At 38.4% G+C, this 14,236-nt stretch overlaps 1 protein-coding gene across 1 annotated transcript; it reads right to left on the bottom strand.

Moving 5' to 3' along the window:
• Positions 1-7,659: 7,659 nt before the first annotated feature.
• LOC109094755 (adenosine receptor A1-like) lies at positions 7,660-14,236 on the bottom strand. Its single transcript, XM_042725197.1, has 2 exons — positions 13,606-14,236; positions 7,660-8,344 (listed from the first exon to the last, which is right to left on the bottom strand). Exons 1-2 carry the CDS (start codon positions 13,935-13,937, stop codon positions 7,660-7,662), a joined length of 1,017 nt encoding a protein of 338 aa, XP_042581131.1. The 5' UTR covers positions 13,938-14,236.

The following is a 14,236-nucleotide window of genomic DNA, read 5'->3' as shown; positions in this document are numbered from 1 at the left end:
TTTCAGATCTCTTCCGGAGGAGGATCATTTAGTGGTTTAAGAGTGTGAGTTACACAAACATATGAAGCATAATGAAGCATTACACTCATAATACACTGTACACACACAACACTAACATGCAAGCTCGTCAAGCAACTTCAGATTCACCACAACTAACAGCTGATGACACTATACGGTCAGATTAAGATTAAATTAATTTACGATTGACATAAATGATAAATTAGAGGAGATACACCAATACTAACACTTGTTTTTCAAACCAGCATGGCCAGGGTGACATCAGTTGAAAGGAACAATTGTTTCAGAGGCAAAGATATCATCACATTTTGATAACAGCTTTTTTCTTCACATGCATTGATGAATCATGCACAATAAAAATAAATATATATAAATGCAATTTTGATTACTTTATATCTTGCTTGAGAACACAATAACGATTGTAGTTGACTGATCAAATGATCAAAGCAGCAGCTTCCTGCTTAACCAGCCACGAGCTTAGCCACAATTTTAGTGTTGTAGGTGTATTGCTTTAGGTGCCAACAGAGAAATTAGAGCACATGATATTTATAAATATAGATCAAACAGCAAAGCATGGCGCTAGCAATGCTATGGCAATGCTATCATAAGTAGGGGAAGTCGTGGCCTAATGGTTAGAGAGCTTGACTCCTAACCCTAAGGTTGTAGGTTCGAGTCTCGGGCCGGCAATACCACGACTGAGGTGCCCTTGAGCAAGGCACCGAACTCCCAACTGCTCCACGTGTGCTGCAGCATAAATGGCTGCCTACTGCTCCAGGTGTGTGTTCACTGCTGTGTGTGTGTGTGTGTGTGTGTGTGTGTGTGTGAACTTTGGATGGGTTAAATGCAGAGCACGAATTCTGAGTATGGGTCACCATACTTGGCTGTATGGATTTGATTCCCAAGGAATGAATTGATAAAGTCCTTGAATGCAATGTTAATCGCTTTGGATAAAACAATCTGCCAAAAAATGTAAGTGTAAATAGTGGCCAAATGAATGACCTAAAAAATGTATTATCACATACTGTTCAAATGTTTGGTGTAGCATCTGCTTAGGATCATGTACGATCGTTTGGGCTTTATGTTGTAGGGATTCCTTTAGCTTTTTGACATTTGCATATAAATTACAGAATCTGGCCCCATGGTATTTACATTTAGTCATTTTACATTTAGTCATTTAGCAGACGCTTTTATCCAAAGCGACTTACAAATGAGGACAATGGAAGCAATCAAAAACAACAAAAGAGCAATGATATATAAGTGCTATAACAAGTCTCAGTTAGCCTAAACACAGTATACGTAGAAAGGGCTTTTAAATAATATAATAAATAAAAAGAAAACAGATAGAATAGAAAAAGAATAGAGCAAGCTAGTGATAGAGGTCTTTTTTATAATTGTATAATAATGAAAAGAAAAATAGATAGGATACAAAAAGATTAGAAAGGTAGTTACATTTTTTTTTTTTTTTTTTGTATAGAATTAGAATAGTGAGGGAAAAAGTTAGAGGGTCAAATAAAGATGGAAGAGATGTGTATATGGGTATACATTTATATGAGTGCTTAATGGCAAAGTTTACCCCCATTATCTGGAAGATACTGAGCAGACCAACTCTCGGGTCTCCCCATCCAACTTAAAACACATTCCGAGATAACTAGATAGCCCTTGATGCCAGACACCAAACGGGCCTGCCTGAGCAGCCAACTCACATTCTCACAATACACAACACACACACACACACACACACACACACACACACACACACACACACACACACACACACACACATTTTATTCATTTAGACAATAATTAATCTGTTACAAATGTATCTAGTATATGCATGTATTGTTTGTATGTTTTGCTATTGTAGTAGCCTAGTTACAATTCTTTATTTGTATTAGTTAGACTATCAATGCTTATATTCAAGTATATGAAAGTGAAAGTGAAAGTGAAAGCCGTGACATTTGCCAAGTATGGTAACCCATACTCGAAATTGGTGCTCTGCATTTAACCCATCCAAGTGCACACACAGCAGTGAGAAGTGAACACACCGTGAACACACACCCGGAGCAGTGGGCAGCTATATCCAGCGCCCAGGGAGCAACTGGGGGTTCAGTGCCTTGCTCAAGGGTGCTTCAGCCATGGGTATTGAGGGTGGAAGAGAGCGCTGTTCATTCACTCCCTCCCACCTACAACTCCTGCCAGCACCGAGACTCAAACCTGCGACCTTCTGGTTACAATTATGTACACTCAAATAATTATGTACACTATGTGATCCTAAAATGCATCATACTATTTGTACCATAGTTTGGATTACCAGATAACCAGTTAATCATGCCATTCATAAAATATGCAAATGAGGTGTCACTGGGACAAAGAAACACTTTCCCGCTGAAACTATATGCCTTGTTACTGGTCAATCCAACCAAAAGGGGTGTAACCGGGAAACCAGATAAAACCTCTTCCACACACAAAGAGTGGACTTTTTCTCTTAACTTGCAGTTCCCTGGAGACACCCATCACCTTGGAAACCTCGCGACTCCCCTTCCTGGGAGTCCAATCTTCTGGGAGTTTTCAGCAACTTTGTTGATTCACTTCGGAGCAGTCAACCGAAGGTTTCACTCCTAACAGGATTCAACAGGAATCTACGCATTATACATGCACCGGGACACGTTACTCAGCAACTACAGAACCACTGCAAGTAACCGCTTGTTAACTATTTGGATCCTCTTCTAGGCTTTGACCCCTTTTAATTAAGGTGATGAGATTCTTTGATGGTTCATAACAGGTTGTGATTTAGTTTATGAGTAGTACCATGACTCTCCACTCTCTTGCGCACAAGCGCTCTCTCTCTCTCTCTCTCTCTCTCTCTCTCTGCAGTGCTCTCTCTCTCTCTCTCTATCCATGCCTTCCTTGCGTTGGCATCTATGTTTAATGTGTATATGTTTGTGTCTATTCAGATGTTGCATGTTCCCCTGTAGTGTAGTTTAATAAACATCCATTTGTTCACACTTGGTTGTCTGTGTTTGCTGCTCACGGGACGAGGTCACTTTAACGTTCCGGTTTTGTTACATGCTCTGGGAGCAATGTATTAGTAGTAAAATTATTTTTCATGGTCAGAGAAATCATTTTACTTAGATTCAATAAACAATTAACACTGTCCACCCTGTGGATGAACAAATCATTTTATTGTACTATTAATGCTATAATGCTACAAGTAATTCCTGAAGATGAATGTAATTTATAATAACCCGTTATGATAATTATGTTCATCTCACTTTGAGCTAATTTGTTAGATGGGGTTGATAAAATTTTTGAACGGAATCTCTTATATATGGTCCCCAAGGCTGCATTTATTTGATCAAAAAAATAGTACAAAGATTAATATTGTGAAATATTATCATTTAAAAATAACCACTTGAATGCATTTAAAAATAAAAACATTAACATTTCTAAAATATGTTTATGTCTGAAATAGAAACAAGCATTTCTTATTATCAATGTTGAAAACAGTTGTGCTTTTTCTGGATGGAGTGAAAACTGTGATTATATATATATATATATATATATATATATATATATATATATATATATATTCAGGATTCTTAGATAAAAAAAAGTTCAAAAGAACAAGTTATTTGAAAGAAATCTTTCCTAACATTATAAATGTCTTTACTGTTTTTTTTATTAATTTGTGTTGTTGTTGAAAAAATAGTTAAAATCTTTCTTCTGAATGGTAGTATATCTTAATTTTTAAATATAATTCAAAATATTTTGAAAGTTTATTTTGAAAAAAAAATTTTTCTTCAAATTTCTAAAACATTCTCTTTATTTATTTTTAAATTTAGAAAAAGCCATGGCAAAGTTATGCCATCCATCCATCCATCTTCTTCCACTTATCCGGGGCCGGGTCGTGGCGGCAGCAGTCTAAGCAGAGACGCCCAGACTTCCCTCTCCCTAGACACTTCCTCCAGCTCTTCCGGGGGGATACCGAGGCGTTCCCAGGCCAGCCGAGAGACATAGTCCTTCCAGCTGTCCTCGGTCTTCCCCGGGGCCTCCTCCTGGTGAAATGTGCCTGGAACACCTTCCCAGGAAGGCGTCCAGGAGGCATCCGGAACAGATACCCGAGCCACCTCAGCTGGCTCCTCTCGATGTGGAGGAGCAGCGGCTCTACTCTGAGCTCCTCCCGAGTGGCAGAGCTCCTCACCCTATCTCTAAGGGAACGCCCAGCCACCCTGCGGAGAAAGCTCATTTCAGCTGCCTGTATCTAGGGTCTTTTCCTTTCGGTCATGACCCACAGCTCATGACCATAGTTGAGAGTAGGAACATAGATTGACCGGTAAATCGAGAGCTTTGCCTTGCAGCTCAGCTCCTTCTTTACCACGACAGACAGGTACATCGACCGCATCACTGCAGAAGCTGCACCTATCCGCCTGTCAATCTCCCGCTCCATCCTTCCCTCACTTGTGAACAAGACCCCAAGATACTTGAACTCCTCCACTTGAGGTAGGAGCTCTCCACCAACCTGAAGGGGACATGCCACCCTTTTCCGGCTGAGAACCATGGCCTCGGACTTGGAGGTGCTGATTCTCATCCCGGCTGCAAACCGTCCCAGTGCAGGTCCTGGCCCAATGAAGCCAACAGGACAACATTATCTGCAAAAAGCAGAGACGAAATTACGTGGTCCCCAAACCGGACACCCTCCGGCCCCTGGATGCGCCTAGAAATCCTGTCTATAAAAGTAATAAACAGGACCGGTGATAAAGGGCAGCCCTGCCGGAGTCCAACATGCACCGGGAACATGGCAAAGTAATGATCTTGCAAAAAATTATTTGCTTATGTGTGAGCATGTTTGGTTGTGCATGTGTCAAGACAACTTCCTATTTAAACCACTACTCAAAGCAAGTTCCTGTAGAGTTCCTGTGCTTATTCTCGTCATGGCTGATGGTGAGAAGGTGATCTATACTTCCCTGGAGGTGCTGATCGCTGTAGGATGCTGCCTGGGGAACATGCTGGTCATCTGGGCGGTGTGGTCATGCCGTGCCTTGAGTCAGACCACATTCTGCTTCGTTGTGTCTCTGGCGGTGGCTGATCTTCTGGTGGGAGCTATCGATACTGCTATTTTATTTGCTAATATGATTCATTTTTATTTTAAATTTCAGAATGTGTTATTGTATCGGCAATGCAGTTTTGGTCATCCTAATGAAACATATATATATATATATATATATATATATATACTGACCCTCTAACAGTCTAATAGCACTCTCTATTCTATTTCTATTGTTTTCTTTTTTTTTATTTATGAAAAAAATTTACTGCATTACACTAACTGGGACTTGTAACAGCACTTACATAGCACTTTCTTTTGTTCTCTTTTTTATTTAGCTTTGGGTAAAAGTGGCTGCTAAATGATTAAAGGGTGACTCTTTCAGTGACTTATTCTAAAAAGAAGACAAACCAAACCAATTGTGAAACAAAATAACATCTCATATATGTACTTCATAATGAAGCTTTTTTATTATTGTTTTAAACAACTTGTTTTGTACAAACCCGATTCCAAAAAAAGTTGGGACACTGTACAAATTGTGAATAAAAACAGAATGCAATGATGTGGAAGTTTCAAATTTCACTATTTTATTCAGAATACAACATAGATGACATATCAAATGTTTAAACTGAGAAAATGTATAATTTTAAGGGAAAAATAAGTTGATTTTTAATTTCATGGCATCAACACATCTCAAAAAAGTTGGGACACGGCCATGTTTACCACTGTGTGGCATCCCCTCTTCTTTTTATAACGGTCTGCAAACGTCTGGGGACTGAGGAGACAAGTTGCTCAAGTTTAGGAATAGGAATGTTGTCCCATTCTAGTCTAAAACAGGCTTCTAGTTGCTCAACTGTGTTAGGTCTTCTTTGTCGCATCTTCCTCTTTATGATGCACCAAATGTTTTCTATGGGTGAAAGATCTGGACTGCAGGCTGGCCATTTCAGTACCCGGATCCTCCTTCTATGCAGCCATGATGTTGTAATTGATGCAGTATGTGATCTGGCATTGTCATGTTGGAAAATGCAAGGTCTTCCCTGAAAGAGACGATGTCTGGATGAGAGCATTTGTTGTTCTAGAACTTGGATATACCTTTCAGCATTGATGGTGCCTTTCCAGATGTGTAAGCTGCCCATGCCACACGCACTCATGCAACCCCATACCATCAGAGATGCAGGCTTCTGAACTGAGCGCTGATAACAACTTTGGTTGTCCTTGTCCTCTTTAGTCCGGATTACATGGCATCTCAGTTTTCCAAAAAGAACTTCAAATTTTGATTCGTCTGACCACAGAACAGTTTTCCACTTTGCCACAGTCCATTTTAAATGAGCCCTGGCCCAGAGAAAATGCCTGTGCTTCTGGATCATGTTTAGATATGGCTTCTTCTTTGACCTATAGAGTTTTATCCAGCAACGGCGAATGGCACGGTGGATTGTGTTCACCGACAATGTTTTCTGGAAGTATTCCTGAGCCCATGTTGTAAGTTCCATTACAGTCGCATTCCTGTATGTGATGCAGTGCCATCTAAGGACCCGAAGATCACGGGCATCCAGTATGGTTTTCCGGCCTTGACCCTAACGCACAGAGATTGTTCCAGATTCTCTGAATCTTTGGATGATATTATGCACTGTAGATGATGGTCACTTAAAGCAATTTTTCTCTGAGAAATTCCTTTCTGATATTGCTCCACTATTTTTCGCCACAGTATTGGGGGAATTGGTGATCCTCTGCCCATCTTGACTTCTGAGAGACACTGCCACTCTGAGAGGCTCTTTTTATACCCAATCATGTTGCCAATTGACCTAATAAGTTGCAAATTGGTCCTCAAGCTGTTCCTTATGTGTACATTTAACTTTACCGGCCTCTTATTGCTACCTGTCCCAACTTTTTTGGAATGTGTAGGTCTCATGAAATCCAAAATGAGCCAATATTTGGCATGACATTTCAAAATGTCTCACTTTCAACATTTGATATGTTATCTATATTCTATTGTGAATAAAATATAAGTTTATGAGATTTGTAAATTATTCCATTCCTTTTTTACTCACAATTTGTACAGCTTCCCAACTTTTTTGGAATCGGGTTTGTACATCACTGCAGGCTAATATTTGTAATATTGTTCAGACATATTATTGTGCACTGAACTACACATACATGTGCACTTTTATCCACATTCAGCCAGAGACCTCATACAGTTACTCAGTTAACTACCAAAGACTATAGATATATACTTGAAAGGGACTTTGTTAACTAGTTACTCTCAGACTTTGACTGTGGTGTTTTCAGGGGCCCTACTGGCAAACAAGTGCAACTGCAACCTGAAGTAAGATCAGAAAGGTATAATTTTGAAAAAAGTGATACAAACATATTTTTCTTAAATATATATATACACACACACACACACACACAGTACACACACATATATTAAATAAACAAAAACTTTTATTTTGGATGCGATTAATCGGTTGACAGCACTAATACACACACACACATATATATACAGTATATATACATATATACATACTGTGTGTGTGTGTGTGTGTGTGTGTGTGTGTGTGTGTGTGTGTGTTTAAAAACAGTCGTCTGTATTTATTGTACTATGGAGTCCCACTGTATTTATTGTACATTGGCTCCCCCTGTGGACTGGTTTTCACATGAACTCGTCCATCATGGCTGTCAGTATTATTACTAGCAGGAGTCCTGCTGCTGTTTGTATCTGCCTGCTGCTGTTGACCAATCACCCTCCTCCAAATCTTCCAGTACTCCCGCTTTATCTTAGGGATTTTGAAGGCGTACACTACAGGGTTTACCATCGAGTTGGCATGAGAGAGGAGAATGCCAAAGTACAAAGCAATGGGAGGTACATGTATACTCTGGTTATTGTATGTGATGGATTGTATCATGTGTAACGGCAGCCAGCAAACAATAAAAAGAGCCAAGACTAAAACCAGAGAGGTAGCCAGTTGGTGCTCCTTTTGTTTATATGTACTAGTTTCAGCTGACATAACTGCTTTTCCACTTCTAATTTTTAAAAAGATGTAGCAGTACAAAGCAATCATGACTGCCAACGGAGGAAGAAAACAGCCCTCAAAGATAAAGTGGATCAGGTATATAATGGGAATGACAGCAATGAACTGACAGTCTATGGAGGTGGAGTTGTAACGTGTCAGTGTGTCATGGTTGTACCATCCAAACATGGGTAAGAAGCCCAGTAAAGATGCCAGTATCCAGCACACAGCGGCGAGGAACCATGAGCGCTTCTTGGTGACTGTAGACTTGTATCTGTAAAGCAAAGGAGAGCGTCAAAATCAATTTTGTACAGTATTTCTTAAAATTAACATTGCACCGAATGTTGCAAATCTCATTTTGCATTAGGATCTGAAAATGCTTCTATTTCACATTATAATAAATAATTAAAAATATTTCTATAAATTTATTATACTAATTATATACTATTTAAAAACATAATTTAAATATTTTCATTGCAAGCAAAGATATTGTATAAAAAGTCTTTAGCTTCAAAGCAAGACAATCTTCACAAAGGAGTTGACACGATCAAACTGCTTTATTTAATCATTTATTTGATTATTTGATCTAAAGATAGCAGATAATCTTAAATATTTCTTCTTAATTTCACAATTTTTAAAAAATGTTTCAAAATTCTAAAACTGTCCCTTTCCCGGTTTAAATGAGGAAAATTCCATATCTCTAATGTTGTTTCAAATTTTTGAATGCGTCACCTCTCCAATATAATATAATATAATATAATATAATATAATATAATATAATATAATATAATATAATATAATATAAATGAGCAATATCACAGGAATAGTTGTGAGCTGATAGCTGTACAAGAGGCTTGTTAAAATTAAGATATACAATACAACTCAAATCTCCTCCTGAAAATTCCAAAAAGTCTGTTGACGCCTGAGATCGCTCAGAGAAGCAATTCGCTTAATCTCAGTTCGCTCAATCTCAGCTGTCAATCAAGTCATCACACTACCATTTTTATAGCATCACATAACTATCTAAATCCTAACTTATTTAAAGCAGTCATATGATGCGATTAAAGTTTTTCCTTTCTCTTTGAAATGTTACAAGCTCTTGGTGCATGAAGAAGATCTGTAAAGTTGCAAAGACTAAAGTCTCAAATCCAAAGAGATGTTCTTTATAAAAGTTAAGACTCTGCCATGCCCCCTAAAACGGCTCGTTCAAACACGCCCCCACATCTCTACAACACTATGTGGAAATATTTGCGTAATGCCGCCCAAATGTTCACGCAAAGAAAGAAGGCGTGGTTTCAGTAACACTGTTAGTGTTGAAGCAGCATGTCAGGGAGATGCTGTGTGTATCTAGGCGAAAGCAAAAGCACTTTATTTGGCCTTCCGAAAGTAGATGCATTTAGGAATCTTTAAGATTACTTACAACATAACAGCAACGCATTTTATGGACGACCGTTTCGTGAACCTAGGAGAGGAGGTAATTCTGACTTTGCTACGACAATCTGGCGCTTCTGAATCAGCTTCTGTAAGTATGTTTTGTTATTAGTTTAAGTATTTACTACTGACTGTTCAAATGCGGAGTTTTGCGTGTCGTGTGTGTGTGTGTGACAGAGAGAGAGAGAGAGAGAGAGAGAGAGAGAGAAAGAGACAGGGTCACACAGTGGAGTCAGCTGTCTTAACCATCCGTGGCTTGTATACTGCAAACACATAGGAGCTTCATCACTGTGTCTGTCACGCGACTCTGTTCCCCTTTCGGGCTTAAACTGATGGTAAAACTAAGTACATTATTAACTATTATTAACTATTAACTATTAAGTCTTTACATTTATTTTGAAAGATGACGCTTGCGACTAGGGAAAGGGGCGTTACATTTCATGATTCCTTTAAAGTGACTTTGACTGGGACCAGCCACCTAGGGGCAATCGAAATGTTTTGGCTTCACTTTTCAGCACTTGTTACCATCACGAACAAACGCACACAGTTTCCCAAAACGAAATACTATTAGTAAATACTACTATTATTTATATAAAATATTATTTATTGAATAACAATATTTGGTACACTTTCTATAAAGCCTGTATTTATAATACATTATAATGTAACACCTAATGAATAATAAATCATATAAAATTCAATAAAAAAAAAAATTATAATAGGTTCATATCATCTCATGAATAATCATAACAACAATTATAATACATCATAATACTTACGTATTTGTGGTTATAAGTTTAAGAGTATAATTATTTATAACACACAATGAACAACATATTAAATCTACTTCATTTACAGTATAATGGACTGTATCATATCTAGACATTGTTTATTTAAGATGTGCACAGTATCTTACTACAGCTTGTGAGTGGTTAGATGTTGAGTGTATTAGAGTGTTAAACTTTTATTAATATTATTACTTAATATTAATATTATTATTTATTACTTTACTTAAAGTCTTCATTGTGTTATAAATCATCATACTCTTAAAAGCTATAACCACAAATAAGTAAATATTATAATATATTAAAACCGTTCTTATGAATATTCATGAGATGATATGAACATAGTATAAGTTTTTTTTATAATGTATTATGCATTCATTATAATGCCTTAAGAATACCCTTATAATGTATTATAAATACGGGCTCCATAGAAAGTGTTTTAATAAACAACAACACCTTCTATGGGATCAAATTCCTGCCAAATGTATTGCAGTCACAGATAAAAAAAATAAAATAGCAAGTGTGAAAACAAAATTTTAAAGAGGAGGTATGAGCGAGGATACAAGGGTGTATCCTATGCGGAAGTCTTTTTTGGTGAAAAACCTGATGCACATATAAATCCCCCCCCCCCCCTTCACATCTGTCATGATAATTTTAATTGACATTTTACCTTTGCAGTTTAAATAATTTAAATTTAAACACTACTGACCTTAATGTGTATCAGTCACCCCTCTCTTCCTTTTCTGCTAATGTCTCCACTGCTAAAAGGACATACTACCATAACAAAATTAACAATTCGTCTAACTCTCGTCCTCCTCCTCCCCCTCCTGCTTCATCTCTAATAGCTGACAACTTTGCCACGTTTTTCATTAAAAAAATTAAAAACATCAGTGCACAATTTTCCACACCACAATCCCATCAAGCACATCTCACCAGCAAACATACACTCATTAACATCCTTCTCTTCACTCTCTGAGGCAGAAGTCTCCAAACTCATCCTTTCTAATCATCCTACTACTTGTCCGCTTGATCCTATTCCATCTCATCTCCTTCAAGCCATTTCTCCTGCAGTTGTACCTGCACTCACTCACATCATTAACACATCCCTTCATACAGGTGTTTTCCCCTCATCATTTAGACAGGCTCATATCACTCCGCTACTTAAGAAACCCACCCTCAACCCATCACTTTTAGAGAACTACAGACCAGTTTCCCTTCTTCCTTTCATTGCAAAAACACTTGAACGAGCTGTATTCAACCAAGTCTCTACCTTTCTCACACAGAACAACCTCCTTGACAGCAACCAATCTGGCTTCAGAAGTGGACATTCAACTGAGACTGCCTTGCTCTCAGTCGTTGAAGCCCTAAGACTGGCAAGAGCGGAATCCAAATCTTCAATACTTATCTTGCTTGTTCTATCTGCTGCTTTTGACACGGTTAACCACCAGATCCTCCTGTCAACCCTACTGAAAAAGGGCATCTCAGGAACCGCACTCCAGTGGTTTGAGTCTTACCTATCAGATAGGTCCTTCAAAGTATCTTGGAGAGGTGAGCTGTCCAAGTCGCAATATCTAACTACTGGGGTGCCTCAGGTCTCAGTTCTTGGACCACTTCTCTTCTCTGTCTACATGGCATCATTAGGTTCTGTCATTCAGAAACATGGCTTCTCATACCATTGCTATGCTGATGACACTCAACTCTACCTCTCATTCCATCCTGATGATCCATCGGTAGCTGCTCGCATCTCAGCTTGTCTAACAGACATTTCTTGCTGGATGAAGGACCATCACCTTCAACTCAACCTTGCCAAGACAGAACTGCTTGTGGTCCCAGCAAACCCATAGTTTCATCACAATTTCACCATCAAGTTAGGCACATCAACCATAACTCCTTCAAAAACAGCCAGAAACCTTGGAGTTATGATTGATGATCAGCTAACTTTCTCAGACCACATTGTTAAAACTGCCCGGTCCTGCAAATTTGCTTTATTCATCATCAAGGAGATCAGACCCTTTCTTTCAGAACATGCTGCACAACTCCTTGTTCAAGCTCTTGTTCTGTCCAGGCTAGACTATTGCAACGCTCTCTTGGCAGGTTTTCCAGCCAGTTTTATCAAACCTTTACAATTAATCCAGAACGCAGCAGCAAGATTAATTTTTAATGAGCCGAAAAGAATACACGTCACACCTCTGTTTATCAATTTGCACTGGTTACCAATAGCTGCTCGCATAAAATTCAAGGCATTGATGTTTGCATACAAAACCACCACTGGCTCTGCACACCTTTACCTAAATTCATTACTTCAGGCTTATGTGCCCTCTAGAAGCTTGCGTTCTGCAAGTGAACGTTGCATGATTGTGCCATCCCAAAGAAGCACAAAGTCACTGTTACGGACTTTTAAATTAAATGTTCCCTCCTGGTGGAATGACCTGCCCAACTCCGTCCGAGCAGCCTTATTCAAGATATGCTTAGCCATCTTTAAAAAAATTGCTAAAACACATCTCTCTTCCATCTTTATTTGACCCTCTAACTCTAGCACTCTCTATTCTAATTCTATTTAAAAAAAAAAAATTCTTACTACCTTTCTAATCTTTTTGTATTCTATCTATTTTCTTTTCATTTATTATACAATTATAAAAAAGACCTCTAATGCTAGCTTGCTCTATTCTCTGTTTTCTTTTTATTTATTATATTATTTAAAAGCCCTTGCTACGTATACTGCGTTTAGGCTAACTGAGACTTGTTATAGCACTTATATATCATTGCTCTTTTGTTGTTTTTGATTGCTTCCATTGTCCTCATTTGTAAGTCGCTTTGGATAAAAACGTCTGCTAAATGACTAAATGTAAATGTAAATGTAATGTAAATAAACCATACATGTCATATTTCAACAGGGCATCTTGCTTTATTAATAGTTATTATAAATGTCTTAAATAAACTTTAGAAACATAAGGGCAGTTCCCTTTAGCGCAGCTGATGAAGTGATGCTTGAGTGGTCAAGAATATTCCAATGTACAAATAATTGTTCCTTTGATTCCACTGTCCTCATTTTCTTTCATTGCATCATTCCCTCATATCCTAAGGGGGGTAGAGCTAAGACACGAGGAAAGGAAACGAGGATGCACAAATATGAAATGAGAAGCACCCAATCTGCACAAGAGCTGACATGATCAGTGAGCTTTATTTGATTATGTATTTGATTTTTTTATCTAAAAGGTAGTACAGAATCTTAAATATTTCGCTTTTGCTTTCAACAAACTTGAAACGCATTAAAGCCCATTGCTCATGTCATTTCAAAGCCCTCTGGAAGCCGACTCACCTGAAAGGGATACAAACCCGCAGACATCGGTCCACAGCAATAGCCAGGAGGGTGAGCACTGATGCTTGCAGCGGCACGATGAGAAAACAACAGATGAAGAGACAGGCATGGAAAGGGATTTTGATGTGGATGTCTACAATAACAGCCAGAGGAATTGCCACGGCCCCAACCAGAAAATCAGCCACTGCCAGAGACACGATCAAGCAGAAAGTGGGTTTGTTCAGGGCTCCACTTTTCCACACGGCCCAGATCACCAACATATTGCCCAGACAGCATCCCACTGCAATGAGCACTTCAAGAGAGATGTAAAAGAATCCTCCACCTGATACCATTGTGCTTAAAGAACTGGAAGCCTCTGTGTGAGTACTAGAGTGCAAGTTGCTATATCAGGCAGAGAGGAAATACGCTATTTTTCAAACAACCGAGAAAACAAAAGCCTTCACTTTCAGATCTCTTTCGGAGGAGGATCATTTAGTTGTTTTAGAATGCGAGTTACACAAACATATGAAGCATAATGAAGCATTTCACACATAATATACTGTATACACACAAAACTCACATGCAAGCTCGTCAGATTCACCACAACTAACAGCTGATGACACTATACAGTCAGATTAAATGTGTATCACTC

This window comes from Cyprinus carpio, chromosome B6 (genome assembly GCF_018340385.1).
Source record: "Cyprinus carpio isolate SPL01 chromosome B6, ASM1834038v1, whole genome shotgun sequence".
In the NCBI taxonomy this organism is placed as follows: domain Eukaryota; kingdom Metazoa; phylum Chordata; class Actinopteri; order Cypriniformes; family Cyprinidae; genus Cyprinus; species Cyprinus carpio.
Note: the sequence above shows the minus strand (reverse complement) of the source record. Positions and strands in the feature narration are given on the sequence as shown.